General features: G+C 36.8%; 1 protein-coding gene across 26 annotated transcripts in view; it reads left to right on the forward strand.

Annotated features, from left to right (window-relative positions):
- Positions 1–22,334, forward strand: part of RIMS2 (regulating synaptic membrane exocytosis 2) — a 479,246-nt gene that overhangs the window by 112,318 nt on the left and 344,594 nt on the right. For all 26 annotated transcript variants that reach the window (XM_065627842.1, XM_065627852.1, XM_065627847.1 and 23 more), the window contains one exon: positions 9,015–9,325. In XM_065627842.1, coding sequence (XP_065483914.1) covers positions 9,015–9,325 — 311 coding nt within the window. The remainder of the gene's footprint in view (positions 1–9,014; positions 9,326–22,334) is intronic.

The following is a 22,334-nucleotide window of genomic DNA, read 5'->3' on the forward strand; positions in this document are numbered from 1 at the left end:
ATACTATCAGTGTACATAAGTGTATTTTGAAGGATGGGCTGGAATTTCAGTTCTAGAATCCACGATGGTGAGCTCATCTTTATAGGCTCAGTTATGGTCATCCATTACATTAAACTAGAAGGCAGTTTACTGGCCTAGTCATCATCTGTCAGCCACTTTTAAACATTTTACTATAACTAGTGTACTAATTGTAAAAAACAAAGAACAAAACCAACCAAAAGACAACACAAAACTTTGTCAGTGCTTTTATGACATCAAAATTAGGATTTCAAGCATTTGATTTCTTTGTACTGGCAGATGCAGGAAAACAGAGAAAGAGCTTTCAAATTAGGGAATAAAATTAAAATTCTTTAAGTATATTTTTAGTCAATTACAGAAAAATTAAACCCTTTATTAGTTCTAATTTGGAACCTGAAAGTTCCTACTACAGAATGCTCTGATAACATGAGCTGTGCAACAGAAATAAAAGGAAAGATCTAATTTTTTTTTTCACTTTATTTTACTTAAATGAGTCTTCTATTTGGAACAAGCTTTTTTAAGGAGAATCTGCATACTATTGAGATGGAAAAATCTTAAAAAAAATTTAGGAGGAACCAAACTGTTCTATGAATAAAAGTAGTTAAAACATCTTGATCTGTGGCCGATGTTCACTATTAACACAAGGGATTTTGCAAATTCAGGAAGATTCAAGGACTTGCAATGTGAAGATTTGTACTTCACAGATTTGAGGAAATCCTAAAGTACCTAAACTTAGTTTTGTTTGTAGAAAAGCTGACACTATGGCATGAGCAGTTTCATCAGAGAACACAGGAGAGACTATTCAAATACTTAGGCATTAGATCAATACAGGTTCTTTATGCCTTTCAAGAGTCTAGGTTTGAAATCTGAAAGAAAAGAAAAATAAAATGAAATAGGATCTGACTGTCTTTAGGGCTTGTTTACAGAGATGCCAGAAGTATTGAGGCAAGACTTCAAAGTTGGCGTTACACCCTCCCAAAGCCTTTTACTGCTGCTGCCCTATGGTAACATTGCGTACAGGGAACCGACTACAGCCCACTAGAGGGAGCTGGAAATCTATTATGATGATATTGCCAAGTCGGTATGTTAGATTATTTTCATTTCTGCTCTTCCTTCAACTCTAAGAAAGTGTAACATAATGCTGTGTCCCTTACGGTACATTCTAATCTTCATGCCATATAGTTATCATAGGCAAGAGTTTGTTCGTGTCCTTAGTCCACAAAACTGTGTAAGGCAGTTATCTGAGGGACAGCATGCCACCAGTTACAAACTTACGCACGATGGCTAGGTAAGAAAGGGATGGCTTAATCAGAGAGAGATAGACTGCTGTCTTTGTCTTTCATGGAGTTAAATGTGGGTTAGACCTGGTCCAGAGTTGGGAATGAAAACACATAAATCTTCACATCCTGAGAAGCCAAATATTCTTTCATACTGAAACCTTTGTGTCAGGATTTGGTCTCAATGAAAATGCCTGTTTAACCAATTTTCTTTCTGAAGCCTCAAACATTTAACCTAGCCCATTTATGTAGGCTGCATGCAGTGTCTCCACAGACCTTGACTTGCTTCACTCAACATTGTCTGTAGCATATGCTGAAAAAATGAAGGGAGAGGCAGAAGCTACAAGGAGATGACACTATAAGATATGTTGGTTTATCAAGGTAAATTCATAAGTTTACCTGTGACCTGAAATGTAATAACTGTACAGCCTATTTAAAAAGATTTTCTAACAAACTACATACTCTTTGTTAGACAAACTGTGTGTCATTTTTAAGGCATAGACATGGTTTCCAGGACATACATCTAGAAAGGGTTCTGTTCTGATAAGAGCTTCAAATCACGATGCAAAGTTTGTCAGGACTAAATTGTCTTTATAATAGGATAAAATACTTTGTACAGTCAACTACTTGTTAGCTGCTGACTGAAATAATAGTGTGGACTCTCTTCTTGAAGAGAGGTTACTAGCCTATTCAGTTGTTAGTGTTCTTAAAACCACTTTGTGCATGACTTTTTTCCTGATGTTACTTCATCTGTATTCTCATAGTATGAGTTTTGAAGGACATGAAGGACTTAAGGTATGAGACTTTGCATTGTTCTGCTTTATACTGTCAGTTCCCACATACGTAATGTGTATATGAAGAGTTTTACCACCTTCTACCTCCCTTTCCCCACAGGGAGGGAAGGATGCAAAATAATAATTAAGCAGGAAGTGGTTGTTAAAGTGTAGATACAATTATCTGAGTGAAATGTGAAGTAGTACTTATTTTAGGTAAGGCAGTAATTCTCACTAATAAGACTTTCAAATCCTACTAATTTATAGTAGCAGTGAAGGGGAGGGACTCACCTAGCTACCTCAACAGGCTGCTGAAGTAGCAGAAGGACTTTGCACATATGGAATTTGTATATGTTTTAAAGGGTGAAATACTTATGAAAGTACAGAGAGCTGTCAATATAAATAAAGAAAATATGTAGGCCATTAACCAGATGTGCTTCCTAACAAAGGGGATTATTTGATGCTGGAATGAAAAAAAAAAAGTAGCTTTATTTCTTTGTACATAGCTTCCTTTTTCCTTTCGTAAAAGGAGATTGAGACTATATATACCTGACTACGTGGGGTGTCACTGAGTCTGTTGCTTATTCTCCTTTTCTATTTTGAAAGACATTAAACTGACATACAGATAAAATATTTTTTTAGTCTTCATTTTTCTTACTGTTCTGTCAGGTATAGCTGTGACTGACTCTCATACAGGCATCAGATGCGTAGCCGTTGCAGGATGCAGCTCAGGGTTTCCAGCCTGGGTAGCACAGCGTTGCCAGCTGGTGAGGGGAGGTGATTGTCCCATCCTGCGCTGCACTGGTGCAGCCCCACCTTGAGTGCTGTGAGCGGTTCTGGGTGCCTCGGTGTATGAAGGACATCAGACTACTAGAGTGTGCCTAGAGGCGGGAGACCAAGATGGTGAAAGGTCTGGAGGGCAAGGCTTAAGAGGAGCAGCCGAGGTCACCGGGTTTGTTCAGCTTGGAGAAGAGAAGGCTGAGGGGAGACCTCACCGCTGTCTGCAGCTTCCTCAAGAAGCAAATGTGTAGTATAGTCACTCTCTCAGTATACAGAATTTTTGTTTGCAAATACACATATTCTTTAAAATTTATGGAAATACGTTAATCTCATACTAGTATTGTAAGCTTTCCTTCTTTTATTAACTGATGTTGGAATCCACATGGTATTTAATGCAATTTTGGGGGATGGGTATTCACATGTCATTAGCAGTTGGTCAAACTGATAATAACTTTATTAATTGTGTGAAAATCAGTACTATAGCACAGACTAGTGGCATAGCAAAATATTGAAAAAATAAGTAATCTGTATCAACTCTTATAAAGAGTCACAAATTCAGATATTATCTTTGCTCCTGAAATATACTTCATTGACTAAACACATTAATTTCACAGAAGAAAATGGTGTGACACAAAGGGTGACGGTATCCCACAGGTATAGTTGAATGAATAAGATAGAGCTGAGTGGATAAATACTAAGATATAACCTCTGTTTCCTATAGTGCAGTATCAGAAGCTACCACACAATGTCAATAATGTTATTAACTTATTTTAGAGGACATGAAATCTTGCAGATTCATTTGGCTTTGAAAGAGAAGCAGTAAATTTGATAGATATCAAATAAAAACCAAAAACATATTTAAGGAGTATTTCACAGTACTGCAAGTTTTTGTTCTCAGATACAATCAAATAAATCCAGATTAGTTCTTAAAACAGTTATTTGGGTTTTATTTTTGTGTAGAAAAATAATTACCGAAATGCAGTTCTAACTCGTGTCACCAAGTGCCAGTGCTGATTCGGCAGCATCTATTCCAAGTCAACGCAGTGACTAATGGAGAGGTGAAGTGCTCCTTCCTCGAAAACACTTCCTTGGTACAGGCTGCCTTCAAACATTGCACTGCTCCGTGATGTGATGAAGTTGCTTTCCATTTGTGACAGATTAAAAAAAAGAGACTAATTTTAGTGTGTTAGTAAACATGATTATTTGCCTTGATGCTGTACCCAAGCAAAGAGTTTTCCTACTCTTCTATTTTTCTCCCCCTTGCTTTCAATGCTGTATGCTCTTTACCTGGTATGTTGTTTAAGGAATTGTATATTACATAAAATACAAGGACAATACTACCACTACTACTACTACTACAACAAATATATATATATTTAAACCAAGTGAAATTTTCTGAAGACCTCTAGCAGCAAGCCCGTGTGTTAATATAATGCAAATATATTATGTGCTTCTGCCAAGCAGAACTCTAAAAGATTTGGTAAAACTGTAATAATAAACCTCGCTGTCTTTTAGGAACCTTCCAGTATGATTTTGCACCGCTGCATATCTGTAATTCGAAGTAATGTTCTGAAGACTCATGAGGATTCGGTGCAATTATTTCTTGGCTTGTAGTGTCTAAATATCAAACCCAGGCTGATACATAGTCAAATGTACTGTGTCTTCTAATCTAATATTAAATAAATTAAGATTTCCATTTGGTTCTTAGGAGTTAGTGTTAGGCCATCTATAATTAGGGGAACAGTGAATGGTATTTCGTAAGGCAGCTGTCTTTTCACTTAATGTATCTGAAAATATTAACATAATTTTATTAAATTACCTTTTTGCTTTAAAATGTCTGCAAATGTAATTTCTTTATAAGTATATTTTCCATTTTATTGAATTTAAACTGGTGTGTGAAATGTGTTTTGAAGAATTTCATTGATAGATTTGTAATGTTTTATTTAGGACAACACAAAGGAGTGATTTTTTCTTTTTTTTTGGTGCATTAATTATGTCTGATGTGTAGATGTAAAATGGCTGTTTATGCAGATATTGCAGTTTTTGTAGAATTTGCTTTTGTGCGCCTGTGTAAAAAAGGTGCTAATGTTACGTGGTGAAAGCTTTTGGGCAATGTTAGCAGAAGTTAGAGCACATTGTAGAATAATCTTGTAAAAATTAGTGAAGAAATCCAAGAACAATTAGAACTTGTTTGTTCTTTGTATGGAATTAATCTTTGTGAATGGAAAGCACATGGAAGGTTTGAGGTAGATCTGTCCAATCCAAATTTGGAATACTTTGTTTCAGTGCGGCATTAAAAAAAAAAAAGTCTTAAAAAAAAAGTCGAGATTTAATGTGAAGATGTCAGGCTAGATACATTTTGTGTGGTTATTTTCACACTTGCAGGAGAAATACATTCGATAAGAACTTCAGTAATTCTTGTCCTAAGCACTAGATGGTGTTTCAGCCTTTTTTACTGAAACCTGCATCTCAATACAGTACTGCTAGCACTTTATATTCTAAACTAGTACTTAAAGAATAATTAGAGAGGTTGGAGAGCAAATTTTTGTCCATTTTTTCCTTTTCAAATTGTCAGTGTTCCCATGCTGAGAAGAACTGACACCCACAAATTGCAACACTGATGTTCATGTACAAAATGTGTTCGGGACAGCTGAACTCTGCGGAGTGGAGCAGCGTGCCTGCTTCAGAGTGCAGAGTTCTTGTGGAAGGGATTTTCTCTTTTTTCATTCCTGTTATAGAAGCGAAACATCTGTGGTTCTTCTCTGCAGATATGCCAAAATGCATGTATTAAGCATGCAGTCCACCCGGGGAGTCTCCCCTTCCCCTCCTCAGTCACATGAAACGCTCCGTCCTGGTGAGGACATGGTGGGGACAGAGCTGCTCGGTGTGTGCGAGCTGCTGAGTGCTCTGTCGCAGGGCCCTGGGGGCAGAAGGAGAAATCCTCCCCAGGAATGTGCCACCTTCTCATCTGTGCTCTTATGACACTGCTCTTATGACACTGTCTTACATGCGCGTCTGTTATTTAATTGAGAGGTCTGCACTGTAAATTACCAGTATTTTTTAAACTGCAAGAAAAATTCTATATGCTACGATAGGATTGAAAAGTCAGTTTATCCCTGTACTAATTGAGGCTTTGGACTTCTTGGTGCTCACTGAAAGCATAAAAATTTCTATGTCTGTGTGACAGTTGCCGTTCTGCTCATTGTGTGTGATTATTTGAAGCTAAAATGTAACTGCTTGGGTCAACACTATGGAAGTTTACATTTTGAAAGTACATTGTAAATAAGGCTTTGTCAGAAGTGTTAGCCGTAAATACTATGAAACACTCTTAGAAAGGCAGAAAAAAAATCTGCAAAACACGTGAAATACCTTAAGTGGTGGTGGTGTTGTTTTGTTGTGAGTTTTTTTGGGTTTTTTTGGTTTGTTTTTGTTTTTTTGTTTTTTTGTTTTAAAATTTTGTTTCATGAGGAGTTTTCCATTTAAGTGATCATATTATTTCCTGCAGGTCTGACCCAATTACTTTGGTAGTCTGTAAGAAACATTGTGCAATGGAAACAGAACCAGTTTGAGTTCGGTAGGGCCTGGGAGATGGTATGTCTTTCTTGAAGTGTCACGGACAGTGAAAAACAGCTTCCAAGCTGTAGAGATGGAAGTACAATACCAGATGATGATACAGTAGATAGCAACAACAAAGATAGGTATAGCATCTTTAATCAGGGACTGGCTTTGGTTGAACTTTAGTCGTAATATATTTGCTTGTTTCATACGGGTCTGATGGCGCTGACAATTGCATTGCTCTGTTCTGCTATTACATCTCCCTAGTTTGGCAGGAGCTCAGACTCGTGGTGAAACAGATCACTACATTTTGTGTGTCATGGGGAAGAGGTTAAGTCAGGAGTACTTTCCCTGATTCTGCTTTTAGAGGAGGAGATATTAAATCATATTCATTCAAAAGGACCTCTCATTCTGTTGGGTACAAAAGAATAGTACCGGTCATCCTGGAGTGCATTGTCCTGGGACAAAACGTGGCTGTCAGCCAAGGACATAGGTGCTCAAGTGTTTACATTGTGATATCTAGTTTTTGTGACTTTTTAATATCTACTAGTAGAAGGAAAAATAGCATACAAAAACTTTGGGGGATATTATCTCATATTCTTTCAAGTTATTGTATATTTGTATACTTAAATAATTTGTTCACATCTGGTCCTGTCAATGTGCTGATACACACATAGAAAGTTTAGAACTACTTTTAGCTTTGTAGAAACCAACCAGAAATATTAAAGGCTTTTAACTGCTATTGATTAAAGACGGCAAAAATACTTCTGGTTTTGGTGCTGAAATTTCAGTTTGGAGCTTTTGTGTACTTTCTAACTTAATTAGCAGAGGTAAAACAGACCTGTTCTTACATTTGTATTTGAATGATGGCTGGCCCTGAAGCATAAACAGTATTGACCTTGGTTCTCAGGACATCTAACCTACTTCAGCAAGTAAGCTGCTACTCAGAGAGCCCCTCTTTTTTACTGGCACTAATTTGATAGTTTGTTCCGCCTCGTTGAGACAAGCAGACATGAGTTCTCACAGACGGAGTATCAGCACTATAAAAAGTAAAGAAGGAAGTTTACCAGGATGAGGCACATTGCCACCATTAAATGGGCAAGCGATGTCTCCTTTTCCTGCCCAAGCCTGGCAATTTGTGAATGAGGCAGTCAATGAGTTTGAGTATGAACTTTGCATCCACGTAGCCTTCTATATGAAGCTTTCGTCAAAATATTTTGGTGAGACTTGACTAGACAGCATGGTCCAAATTTTCTGTTAGATAACTGCCTGGAGAATAAAAGTAAGATACAGATCACAGCTTCCAAAACCTTTTCTGGTGGATGGAGCTAGATGCATTGTGGAGGGACAAACTACGTTTTCTGTGCAATCCAACCATTGAGCTACTTGCATTTAAAGGAATAATGAAGATCGTTAATGTAAGCCTTTGAATGTCCTGTACTGTAAACCCTTGAAAAAGAGGCACATTGTTGTAGGATTAGAACTGGAGGCATGATAACTAGATTGAAGGCTGAGTGTAGATGTTCAAGGGACATGCAGTAAAAATGATACCATTTTGTTTGTGAACCAAGACAATAATGAGTAAAGAACAGAAGAGCTGAGTTAAAGCTAAAGAAAAATGAAGATTAGGGGGTTAAGGACTAGACTTGTGGTGAATTAATGCTATCTACAATCCAAATTTTAAGGTAACATAATAACCAGTTTGAATGTGCTATTGTATTAATAACTGGTCTGTTGTATTTGATTAATTACATTCTGATTTTTACTCATATAACATAAGAACTGAATCAGAAATTAATGTCCTGCACTGCCATGTGACAAAGGTGATCAGATACAAAAGCTTTGCAAGCAAGTACACTATAGAATATGAAAAAATCTCATTACTATGTGCAGAATCTCACAACTGGAAAGTTGTAATCATTTAATAATTTAATAAGCATACACTGAAAACTAAACTTTGGCTATGAGACACTCACCACCTTATATATTGTGTTACTTTATTTATAAAATGGCTTTATTTTATAATAGCTTTGAAAGTCAAGTCAGTTCTTGAACTCTCTTCATGTAAATTTAAGATACAAACCACCACTGAAGTAAATCAGCAGAGCATTTTGGAGAATAATAAAATTACTTGTTTGCAACAGAAGAGGATCTATTCCAAAATTCCTTACTTTTAGTAAGAGAATGGATTAAATGTTTAATGATTTATTATTTTTTCCTATAGTCCTGTCATCTTCAACCTATAATCTTCATTTTCAAATCTTACATTTACTGCCATTGGAATGTCAATATGTAGATCCTTTTCATTTATATTGCTTTTATCTGTGGTTTTCCATTGTATAATAAATGATGAAGCAAAGGTAGAATAAAAGCTTTGATTTTTTTTTTTTTGTTTGTTTGTTTTTTTTGTTCCTAAACCAGTTTCCTCCAGGGTTGTATAGACATGTTTTATTGTGCTGTAGCTAAACCATTGTAATTTTAATAGAAAGAATTAAAATAGTATTCTTTCTGTCTTTGGAAATGGCAACAATCAGTTGATGTATGCTTGATGAAAACTTCCTCTAGAGTATTTACAAGCTAACAGTTTTTCCGTTTAAATATGTTTGAACAGGTAATGTGGGTATGTAACTTGTGCCGAAAACAACAAGAAATCCTCACAAAATCAGGAGCCTGGTTCTATAACAGTGGAACAAATGCACCACAGCAGCCTGAGCAAGAAGGTGTTAGAGGTCTGCGGAACGAGGAAGCACCTCAAGAGAAAAAAGCAAAGCTGCAGGAGCATTCGCAGTACCAAGGACCGTCAGGTGACATATCCACACAAGTTTCGGACAAAAACAGATCTCAAGGGCTCACAAGACAAGACTCAATTAAGAATGGCTCAGGAGTAAGGCATCAAGTAACAAGTGACACAACTTCAGACAGGTAAGAAACTATTCAATGTTTATACTGATAAGATCTGCTGAATTTATGCTACAAATTTTATCCTTTTAAGTTTCATCTTATTTTTATTCTGTAGCCTATGAAATACATACTAGGCTTTTTGAGCTGAGGAGTCTCTTATTGTATTCAGATGGTCATTGACAATGTGTGTTCTTCATTCTTCCTCCTTAAAAAACCAATGTGGGAAATGACAGTTGCTGTGTGACAGAGCTAGTTGCATGTGCTTGTTGAATCATAGTCATTGTGCTGTACAGAATGTTACATATTTCTTTTGTGGTCACTACCTTTATGGCAGAACTTTAACAATCCAAAATAGGGTTCAAAAAAGCAGATTAATAGAAGATGGTGGCTGTTCAGACTACTGAATTAAGGCATCTGGTAGTACTTGTAGTACATAGTATAGAAGATGATGTAATCTTTCTGTAATGACCTGAGTCTTTCCATGGTTTCTCAGTTTCTTGCTGTTAGTTGTTGTCGTGAGTATGAACGTTTTTTCTTCACTGTTTTAGCTCGGTGTTACTTGGCGTTGGTTGAAACCGTGGCTGTCTCAGTGCTAATGTAGTAAGGCCCAGTTTAGCCAGGGGCTGGAGCTGGAACTTCCCTCCCTTTCTCCTGACGTGATTACACCAAACGGCACCAGAAGGCTCTCAACCTCTGTGGCTATATTTTACTGGAACACAAAAGTAAAAACTGCTTCATTGAATAAATTTATTTTATTTCAAGGCATGACCAGAACAGAACTTTAAATATGGTGGGAAGGCAAAGAGGAGAGTGAGCTTGCTCATGTGTTTCCATGGCAATGATACCCTCTCTCTCCAGAGACCTCCACCTGCCTTGGAATTTGGCAGCCAGAGCAGTATAGACTGGCAGCCTTCCTCTGCTGCCCAGCTATGACCTCGTTACAGTACTTATTCCGCAAGCTTGAGACAAGTTAGACAGCTGTAATATCTTTTACGGCTAATATAATAAAATTATTTTCCTTTTCCCTCACCTCTTGTATTCCACCATATTTTATTTCCTATTTTGGTCTTAATCAATAACAAATCTAACCCTTTTTTGTTTAACTTATTCTACCCGTCACCTCTGATTTCAGCTGGTGGGTTCAGTAATTAGTGGTTCTGAGTGCTCCTCAGTTACATGCATGGTGCCTGAGAAATACAGCTAGCAGCTTAACTTGATGGTAAGGAGCCGGAGAGAGACTGATTATCTTCTGGTTGGGTTTTATTTTTTCCTTATTTTTGCCAGGAAAATAGTATCATACATAAATTGATGATCAAAAACTCCCTTCTTTTTCTCAGCTATAACTTAACTCTGAAAGTGGTTTTATATTATATGCATGCAGAAAGTGAGAGGGAGAGAGGGATATACAAATAAATATGTAATTCAGGTATATAATGTGCGTTTACCCTAAGCAGAGTGATATGATAAACATGGACAGTATGAAGTAATATTTACCCACAGGAAGAATGTAGACTTCGTGCCTGAAATCAGAACCATTCAGCTGATTGTGATCATTTCTACTCAGCATATTGTTTAAATCCAGACCGTGTTTTTCAGTCATTATCCTCTTCCTGTTTTATTTGGATACTAATACTAGTCTTCCCTAATTAACATATACAAGTATGCTTAGAATGTATTTATGATATATATTACATGCTATTGAAGGTTAGAGGGTCTTCTGAATAATTTTCTTCCCTAATTTTCCTGACATTAACTGTCTTTCCTTTGCTCAGGATAATAAAAAAGACTCCTGCTTGATGCCCAGTCAATGTCTGATTGGTCAAATGGGCTTTTAGAGGAGAATATCAGCATCTCTGAGAGACACTATTGCAGAACTGAAGGATGGCAATAAGGTTTAAGTATGGACCTGGATATGCTGTGGTGCCATTGGTATTCTCAGCAATAATACTGGGGAGGCTTAGAATTTTTTTACATTTGACCACTGTTAGGGACAGAAGATAATATATGATTATCTTTATAATGAAGTCATGCATAGAAGAGATATAAGATTTTGATATAATTTTAATAACAAAAATTCATAAATCCATATATGTTCTGCTTATTATTATTGTTCAAGTTAACAAAATTAATACAAAATTCATATTATCTATTTTAATCTTGCAGTTATTGTCAGGCAATTGTACATAAGTTTTCCTAAAGGCTTCTGGTCTTCTGTCTATTCTGAATGCTTCACATTATGGATTTTTTTTGGTGTGTGGTGTGGGGTTTTTTTTGGTTGTTGTTTTTGTTTGTTTGTTTGTTTTTTGGTTTGGTTTGTTGTTGTTTGTTTTTTTTTTTTTTCACATTAACAGAAAGAACTATGCAGTAGAGAAACCTGTTATATGGGAGATCATCATGACAGGTTTTTTTCTCTTCTTGAATTAATTCCATGCAGAAATTGAGCCACTCTGTTATGGTAGACCATTTGTCTAAATGAGCTAATTACAGGAGAAAAACACGGCCTTTCAAAGTGACCAAAATAGTATGTCTTTTTGGTTGTACTTTTTCCTGTTTTTTGAATAGTACTCATCATATTTTTTCCTGTTTTCTTTACTGGTATTATCCTGCATTAAAATAATATTTGTTGTTTCAACCATTAGACTAGTATTCTGTTCCCTTGATGTATGCAGCAGTTCGATTTGCAACAGATAGATCTCAAACCATTCAGACAGACAGATAGATACTTGCTTGTACGTCTGTGACTGATCTGAAGTTTGTTGCCCTGTAGAAGTCTGGGATGACTTTGGATTGCACATTCTCCAAGGACTTTTTTTCTTGTATTGGATCCATTACAGAAAAACAGAGAAGTCAAAACCTGATCAGGGGGAACAGGTTACCAGCACCAGAACAGTTTCCCATTATTATTTTTTTTTTCTAATTCATATCCAATCTTTATAATCTGCCTTATAGTGCTTTTATCGCTTTCTGTGTAGTAAACGCACAGAACAGGCAGAGGCAGGCACACCATAGGATCCAGTGTTTGATTACTTTCAGTAACTGACGATCTTATTTTTGACATTGTTTGAGGTGAGACTAGCATAATTTGTATTGCGTGGAGATTTTATGCTAGGGGCAGTTGAGAAGTAACTGTACGTAGTGGTTTTCCCACACTTACCCTTGTGAGCAGAGTATAGATGCTGATGTAGTGTAACACTAGACCCCCTGAAAATTCCCAAATGATGTGAATCAAAGAAATGCAAAATATTACTCTATGTAATCCGTAGACTGAGAAGGTCCATTCTGAGGTCTGCTGTGGACAGATGTTGGATTTATGGCTGTATGCACAGCAGTTCTTTGATTCGTACTCTCCAATTTCACATTAATTCTGGATTATACAAAAGGGTTCTTTTTATTTTGATCAAAACCATTCATGTACTTTATTGTTCCCAAGACCTATACTACTCATCATTCAATACTTTGTGGTTTTTTTCTAGCAGCAAAATTATTTGAATAGACATAATCTTTTTTTTCAGTCATTTTGTAGCAGGCAATCAGCTTGTGAAATGGTTGATTTCTTCATTCCAAAGCTTAAGCCAAAGCAAATGTTTATAATGTCCTATTAAAATGTGTACAACATCCTAATAATAAAAGCTGGTGAACAGGGAACGTTAATGCTGATAAGAAGCTTTTTTTATGTGTCATTCTGTTTGCCTGAATTGTTAGATCTTTAGGTGGTGTTCCCATGCTTGAGTTGTAAAATAATTATTTTTCTTGCTCTTGGTGGGATCCATTGTAAAGCTATTTCAGTCATTTTCCACTCATGAATTCAGTGGTTTAAATTGTATATCTTTTGTGACATTCCAGAGGTGTTGCTTCGCAAAACTCTTTTCTGTATATGTGGCATTTTACAATCCTTTCTAAGCAATAGCACTCTTGAAGTAGGAAACAACCCATGTTTGTTCCCAGTGCAAGGTTATGATAACATAACTCTTTCTAATATAATGCCTATTATGTTAAGAAGGTTGGGTAGATGTGACTGATGAAGTTTTGTGTGTGTGGTTTTTTTTCTTTTCCCTAATCCATCCTGTATGAATCCAAAATTTAAAAATGTTAACTTTGAATTTACAATATATATTTGTGATGCATTCTATTAGTGTAAGAAAAGCTGTCCTCGAGGATATTTTTCATGAGATTCAATGCAAAAAAACCCAAGTGAAAATGTTGCGAGAAAGTTTGTTTCCATGTTTCATGTCAAATTATTATTGCTGCATCTATCAGAGGGTGAGCCATGTCAAAAAAAGAGAATTGGTTCTTGTATCTGTAAAGATCATGATCTATAGGATCATGATTTAAAGCAAGACTAATGAATAAAAGTGCCCGAACCCTTTTCAGAATAACCATAAGGATATGAGATTAAACCATAAAAAACAGAATGAGAAAAACAAATTGAGAGAGTGAGAAGCTGCAGAGTTGCCCAACAGCAGTATTTATTTTCCAAGCCAGCAGACACAGATAAAATATATCCTACTTCTCTCCTCATTTCAAAGATACATACCTGTTTTCGGGGTTCATTTTCTATCATCCCTTTTATCTCAGGAAAAAAGATTTTTACGGTGGTTCCTACACACTATAGTGGGTTTGGAGGATGCATTTTATTCTGAGTAAGAACTTCAAACAAGACTGTTGAGGCTATTTGGGTCTGAACATGGAGGTTTCGTGCATATATTTTCTATGGAATGTACACATGTGTTTCCCACATATAGAGGTATTATTCTGTTGCGTTACCAATGGCAGTAGAATGAAAGTGGTCCTCCGTGTCCCTTGGCTTCCATTCTTGGAAGGAGTGCCAGTATGAGCTGGCAGCGTAGGCTCTGTCTTTTGGGACTGCAGTTGGGGATTTCAGGGTGTGAAGAGAGTGAAAAAAGAGACCAAAATAAGAGGGAAGAGGAGGAAAGAGGAAAAAGCAGGCCTAAGCTAGTTGAGAAACATCAAAGAGCAGCAGGAATTAAATAAATGAAAATGTGTGTCCATCTGCTTCATGTTACATATTTTTCAAATGACTCTTATTTAATTGCTCGATTATGAACAACTGATACTGAGAACATCGCTGATGGCAGTTTATTGCAATTTACAATATGACAATGTGACATTAAAGAATCAGTCAATTATGTTTCTTTCTGTAAGGCTGGAAATTTGTCATTTCCCAAGATAATCCCTAATTTTCTTCTGAAGCACTTATGACACAGCACTATAGTGCCACCTCTGATTTTGGTTGTTTCTATTTCTAAGTACCCGAGTTGATAGATCTTTAGCCCAGGTGTTTTACAAAAGTGTACAATCTTTACTTCGACATGTGAGAACTAAGAATATTTGAAAGTAATCTCAAGGCATTTTAACTTTTTCACCTATGTTTTTCTACCTGCTGACATATTTAAAGACAGTGAGGGATATTAAAATAATAATACAGTGAAAGTGTTTAAAGTAAGGTAGTTGGTATGTGCAGATTTGTTTGTGTTCAGAAGTATCTGTTAAGGACAATGGTGTTTCTAAACTTTTTAGAGTTCTGTATGTAAGAATTAACTGACATTATTATTATTATCATTTTTTTTTTTTAACGTTGTTGACCACTATAGTAGAAAAACCCCACAACTGTTGAGAAAGCATAATGGGTATTCTTTCACTTCATTAATAAATCTAATACTTCATACAAGTATTTTGCAGGTTGAGTTTCAAATTGAATCACTATTCTTTTCCATGCATGATGGCAATGAGCTGTCATTGACTTTCCCTGGTGCTAGAACAGGATGCAAATTTGGACATTAGAGGTACCCTACAGTATTTTTGATGTATTAACTAAAGATTTAAGTTTTATGGGATTTGAACTGCATGTGAATAAGGTTTTATCTTAATCTTCCTGCTCCTCTTCCAGCATTTTTCACCACTTCGGTAGTCAGTTCTTGAAGCTGTAAAGTGAAAACAATGTCAATCTGAAAACGGTAGTCTCAGTAGTTTTGCTTTTGTTTCTTGTGCTGTCTGTCTTCCATTTCACTGTATGTTTCCTATGATTCTGGAGGTAATAACTTCGAACAAATAAGTTAGTTTCTTCTTCACAGAACTCCTAATTATTTCATTCCTTTACATATAGATTTCATGTTGGGGATGAACATTTCTTGGCTATTCCAGTTTTCAGGAAGAAACTAAAGCTACGCTTATGTGCTTTCTCAATCTGGAATGGCACAAAAAGGATATTAATAATATCTATGGCCAGAGGAAGTAACAGAAATTTATGGAAAACGAGCCAGAGAAAATGCAGTATTTAATTATTGAAAAGAAGTACCTTGGGTCCAAGAAAGCCTGAAAACCTTCAGCACAGAAGTTTTAATGAAATAATTAGGCACTTCTGACAAGGATTAATCTACATCTATCAGGAAGAGTAAGGAGTTTGGTATCATCTGTAGTGCAGAGTCTCTGTAAGAAGTTCCTGAATGGTTGCTGACATTACCTATTAACAGCCCAGACTACCTATAAGGGGTATATTATGTTTCTACCTGTTACTAATAGGTTGCAATGGGTTATGGCATTTACATTCTGCTCTAACTTCCTGGAAAAAGGGGGAGTTTTTTCTCTCCATTGCCTTTGCAGGACTGTCTGTCTTCTGAGAAACAAAACTGCTTGTGCAATTTTGTTTGTCTCCTAATGTTGGTTTTGTGGGTCTCCTGCTCACGTGAACAGTGACAATGCTAACACAACACTCAGGACATGCAGCCACACTGTGACCGCGAACTGGCTGAAGGAAAGAAGCCAGAAAGTCGTGGTCGATGGGGTGGAGTCTGGTTGGAGGCCTGTATCTAGTGGGGTGCCTCAAGGGTCAGTTCTGGGGCCAGTATTATTCAATATATTCATCAACGACTTGGATGAGGGAATTGAGTGTACTATCAGCAGGTTTGCTGATGACACCCAGCTGGGAGGAGTGGCTGACACACCAGAAGGCTGTGCTGCCATCCAGAGACCTGGACAGGCTGGAGAGTTGGGCAGGGAAAAATGTAATGAAATATAACAAGAGAAATTGTAGAGTCTTACATCTGGGCAGGAACAACCCCAGTATAGGTTGGGGAATGACCTATTAGAGAGCAGTGTAGGGGAAAGGGACCTGGGGGTCCTGGTGGGCAGCAGGATGACCATGAGCCAGCACTGTGCCCTTGTGGCCAGGAAGGCCAATGGCATCCTGGGGTGTATTAGAAGGGGGGTGGTTAGCAGGTCGAGAGAGGTTCCCCTTCTCCTCTACTCTGCCCTGGTGAGACCTCATCTGGAATATTGTGTCCAGTTCTGGGCCCCTCAGTTCAAGAAGGACAGGGAACTGCTGGAGAGAGTCCAGCGCAGGGCCACAAAGATGATGAAGGGAGTGGAGCATCTCCCTTACGAGGAAAGGCTGAGGGAACTGGGACTCTTTAGCTTGGAGAAGAGGAGACTGAGGGGTGACCTCATCAATGTTTATAAATATATAAAGGGTGAGTGTCACAAGGATGGAGCCAGGCTCTTCTCTGACAACCAATGATAGGACAAGGGGTAATGGGTTCAAACTGGAACACAAGAGGTTCCACTTAAATTTGAGAAGAAATTTCTCCTCGGTGAGGGTGACGGAACACTGGAACAGGCTGCCCAGGGAGGTTGTGGAGTCTCCTTCTCTGGAGACATTCCAAACCTGCCTGGACAAACCTTCCTGTGTAACCTTACCTAGGTGATCCTGCTCTGGCAGGGGTATTGGACTCGATGATCTTTTGAGGTCACTTCTAATCCCTAACATTCTGTGATTCTGTGACTTCAGCGTGGTATTTCTGAGATGTGCATTGCTTCCCTCTCTAAGCTGTTATTTTACCCAAAGCAGCAGAACAACCAACAGCTGTTTTTATATTTTTTTCTGATGATGTTTTATCAAAATAAATACTTTTTTTTTTTTTTAAGGCCAGCCTTTATTTAGTTGTAGAATCTGTACTGAGTGGCGTTGAGGCTCTGACCAAAGGTAGATACGATTTAGGATCCTTTTTTTAGAGAAAGCTCATCTCTCTGGAGAAGAGAGAAAGAGGAAATTTCCCTGTCGCAGAACTAACGTACCTTAGTAAATTATCTAAAACTGCTGTGATTATTTTCAACATGAAAGAGTGTTTTAATTAAACACGTAACAAAGAGATTGAATTCCAGCTTTAAGTGACAATCTGAACTCAGCTGCAGTCATTCTCTGCATTGAGCAAATCTCACGTCAGTGCTAGGGAATTTCATTTTCACAATTTACCATAGAGTACCTTTTCAAAAATAATTCCATTGCAACGTGATGTTTGTATTTACTTACTGTTACTGATTACTTGATTTTTTTTTCTTAATTATGCATATTTGTTGCATACTTCTTACTGAAAACTAGCACTTACTACTTGACTTTTCTCATTCTTATGCAGAACGAACTTAGGGAAGTCTTGTTATTCAGCGCTGATATTTGGTATCTTTGAAGGAGAGTTTGGCCTTCCATTGCAGTGTTACGTTTCTATATATCACAGCTATGTCTTTAACTGTGCTAAAAGACCATTAATAATCTATGTCTGTAAACACAGATCGTGGCTCTATCAGAATACGGAACATTTTTTGTTAAGTACTGACTGCAGCTAACATTTATGGAATTAAATGTAGTTTTGCTTTTAGCTAAATTGACCCTGAAAGAAAGCAATACCAGAGAAAAAAATGAGGGTAGTAGCATTTCTAATTTATTTTTTTAAATTAATGAGGCCAGTACCTTTCTGGGTTGAGCAGGTCTTCTTAAAGTGCTGTTTTATTGACCTTGCACAAACATGAATGTTAGAGCTCACTGTGTGTTCATAATCCTTAGTTGTGCTGTGCTCTGTCCTTTGGAGGCTAATTTCTCTTCAGAAGTATAAACAACAGGTTTTGTTTGAGTTTCATACTTACAAAATTGGTGTGTAAAGGTGAATAAGTTACATCAGTGGAGCACAGCCAAGGGAAATGGGTAACATTTAATAAAGGACTCTGCTAGCTCAAGTTTGTAGTTTCTGACAGCAAAGTGGTTCTGGAATTTGCAGGATGCAATTCAATGAATAGCCTTTTATTTTCATGCTTTAGCATAGCTATATAGATGGAATTAAAATTAATGAGAATGAGTAATTATTACTGGTACAAATTCTTTCTTTTGCTCTTTGTGCCCATAGCAGTCACAAAAGACGAAGCAATGACTTCTGTAGTGCAATTTAGTTGTCATTTATTTTTTACATGACAAGTTTAATAATTTTACTAAATGTCAATCTATTTTATTAAGTCAGATCTTAGGAAAAATATAACTAAAAATAAATTTAATAAGACCAGGGTGAATGTGTTTTCATAACTAAAAACTAGATTATTAAGTGATGCCATTTTGTTTTCTACCTTGTATTTAGCATGATTGTTCTGTTTTCTGCTCCTTCTTCAAGCCAATTCCTTGTTTATCTGTTTGGCTACTCTGGAATGTCTTTTATCTGGTTATTTATTTACTTTATTAGCTCATTTTCTTTTGTGTATCATCATCTCTTTCTCATTTGTGTCGGTTCTTACCAACCTTGGGCTAGACATTGGAAAGTGTTTTTGAAGATGTACCCAAGGTATTCTTTCACTTGAAAAGAGACATTCTTTTCTTCTCTAGCCCAGTTCTTTTTCTTTCCCCTAGCTCTAGCTCATCTCTGTTCCTCAATTTCCAACAATTCTGAAACCATTCGTAAGTGTCCTTTCAGATTTGTGCTAAAATAAGTGGATACTTCTCTCCCAAGCTATGAGAAATCTTAATTTACACCTTTCAGTAAAAACAGGCCTTGCTGCATTCTTTACTAACCAAAAGGAAGACAACCACAGACATTTTAAGGGAATAGTTACCTGTCCCAGCAAAGCAGTGTAGTACAATGTCATTTCAAGTTCGGTAGAAAATGTAGGTGACCTGAAGTTAATGCCTCTTAACTTAAAGTGGAGTTTTAAAATTCAAGGTAATATCTATGTATGGTATGCAGTGGGTTGTGGATAAGTGACTTGTTCTGACATCTCTGCCCTGTGCAGCACTGTGCCCTGTAATCACGCCCTGGTGTTTCAGAAAATGACATCAGAAAGTGCTCATTTCTGCAGCACTGGCCTTCCTGGAAATGCTATTAGGGACCTCAGTAAGTGTATCATTTTCAAAGAATAAAATGAGGTTAAGTCACTCCAAACACAGTTTTCCTAGTTTCTGGTCCAGTGTTTTGTCAGCTGATATTACGTCCTTGAATGGGTCCCTGGATGTAGTTTATCTGCCAAAGTAAGTTTTTATTATGCAGCTTGTAGTAGGACAAACCATGAACTTTGCTGCAGAAAACCTATTTTCTTTGGCAAAAAGAAAACAGCAAGGACAACAGTTCTTATGGTAATGTACTGACAGAAAGCAATGCATCTTAGCTGCAAAAGGTATTATTCTGTAATGACTTTGTGAAAATCCTAGACTTCAAATGATAGACTTCTTTGATGATCAACTAAAAAAAAAAAGAATAGCCATCAGGGCAGATAAAATTAAAGCAGAAAGCATCTGATTTTCTTTGTAATTCCAAGTAAACTGGGAAGCTTCAGAGACACATTGCATTCTGAAGTTCCAAATCAGTGCACAAACCCAATTTTTTTTTCCCAGAGGTAGATTAATTTTAATTAAATCTTGTTGACTTTGGCATGAGGTACTGGGCTGACAAAAATGGACTCGCCTCAGTTGTATCTTTATGCTCCAGTTAGAACTGTGAAAAATATTTAAGCTAGAAGGAGAATCACAATTAGTCCAACAATCACATCTCTTGAATATAAAAAAATTCAATAACTAGACAGTTAGGTCAGCAATTTCACCTCCTCATGATGCTGAGATAATTGCATTTTATTCCTAAAATGGACATGTAATGATTCATCTTCCTGTACCATTCATGAACAGGGATTGGAACAAAAGGAATTATTGAAAGAAACCCAATTTAACTTGTGTCTCCTTTTCTTAAAAAAAAGTGTATTTTGGGTGCTTCTCATGCCTCCTAGCTCAAGTAAATACAATGACTGGTGAATTTATTTTCGTTTAGAAAATATGTATCAATATTTGAAGCAAGAAATTGGATCTTTGAATGAAGAAAAGCTGAAAGCAAAAATAGTATAATTGCTACACAGCAGAATTTTTTTTTTTGAATGCAGAGATTCTTCCGTGATAATCAGAGTGAGAAGGAAAAAAGGAAGATATGCCACTGAAACAATGGAAAAGGAAGGAATATTCTAGAGATGAGACTCACTCAAAACAAACTCTGGAGCTTTAAGGCCAATAATAGTAGTATCTCACCTTCTGCTCCTCAACAAACTTGTTCTGGATGATGACAGACTACATTGCAGTAATAACTGGTGGACTAGCGTAGATCAGGACCATTTATTCTTACCTACTTTACTTCTTTGCTCCTTCTTCAAGTAATTAAAAGCATTTATAAGAATGCTTGAGTCTCATTTGTAGATTTTCACAAAAGCTGTCAGTTATTTTCAGAGTGAAGCCCAGTGAAGCTAACTAAACCAGGAGATTTCCCTCAAGACAAGCATTTTAAATTTCATGCTCTATGTGGCATATGGGTACTTCACTCAGAAGTAGTTTTTTCTCTCTAAAAATTGGATTTATTTGGAAATTTATACTGTGGTATATCATCCAGTACCATGAAGCCTTACAGTTATTATAACAATCATTAATGAAATTAACACCAACCTCCTTTCCAAAGCTTTTAACGTAATGGTCAGCACTGCCTTTACTCCACTAACATAAATCTCCAGTATTAAATGGAAATCTTTCCAAAGTAAAATAGTCACACTGCCTTAGTCCTGGTAAGACCCAGGCTCTGTGACACTGACAAAGAAAATGAATTCCAGAGGTGTGTGATCATCAGGAAAATATTCTTCTGGTATTCCAATCAGCTGAAGATAGGAGCAATCCAGGAGACCATAAATCTTATAGTGACATGAAAGGAAGATAAATTAGTCTCTTTGAACTCGTTACCAAGGTATGGAAGGCTCCAACTTTTATCCAGTGTACTGAACAGCAGAAATTAATAAACAATGCAGTACATAGGTGTGTTCTCTTAGCTCCTGCTTTACAAAATGAAAAGGCTAATTTTAATCTTACTGTCATTTGGAGAATGATCTATCTTCTAGTTTACACATATATTAGCCTTTGTTTCCATCACAGATCACCTGGACACATCGACACTCAACACAAATTTGGAGACCTTTAAAGTGAGTCATCTGAAAGTAGAGATACTGCAATAAATCTCTTAAGATACAATTTCTGCAATGTATAGCCACCATGAACTTCAGGATCAATGTAACTGTTACTTTACATACTAAGGAGCTTTATGATCAGCCTGCTCCCACAAAGAAGAGTTTGTGTAAAGAATCTCCTCCAAAGACGATGATAACTATTTCACAAAGAGAACATCATCTTTTTACCCGAGTGTATATGTTGAAATCATTACTGTGTTGGCTGCACTTATGTTGTTGGTAATCATCAGTGGACTGTTGTAGGACTTAATTTTTGCTGTCTGCTTTGTGCTGTTCATCTTCTCTTAAATTGGTACAATTTGGAGAATAAGAGATAAAAGTACAAACTGCCTGTGAGCACTGAGGAAATCAACTTTCACTTTAATATGTCATTCTGAGGTAGAGAGGGAAGACAGATGTCTGAAAACTGTTAGTCCATGTATTTTCAGCTTCTGTTTTCAGTATTTTGCATTATTAATCATGCATAATACTTTGTTTGTAATATTTTAAATCACCTTTTTGTTTTGAAAGGTGGCAAATGATAACTTCTGATGAAAGTGAAAAACAGAAATCTCTTTTGTAGCAGATGAAGTTTTCAACGCATTGTTTCAAAAATCAATCAGATCTCTGTTCTAGGCCAACACTTCTTGACTAGTGAGACACATCTCATTGGTGAACCATCCAGAACTGCAAATGAGGCATAAAGCAGGATTCATGTACTGTAAAAAGGTGCAAA

This window comes from Caloenas nicobarica, chromosome 2, assembly GCF_036013445.1.
Source record: "Caloenas nicobarica isolate bCalNic1 chromosome 2, bCalNic1.hap1, whole genome shotgun sequence".
Classification (NCBI taxonomy): Eukaryota; Metazoa; Chordata; class Aves; order Columbiformes; family Columbidae; genus Caloenas; species Caloenas nicobarica.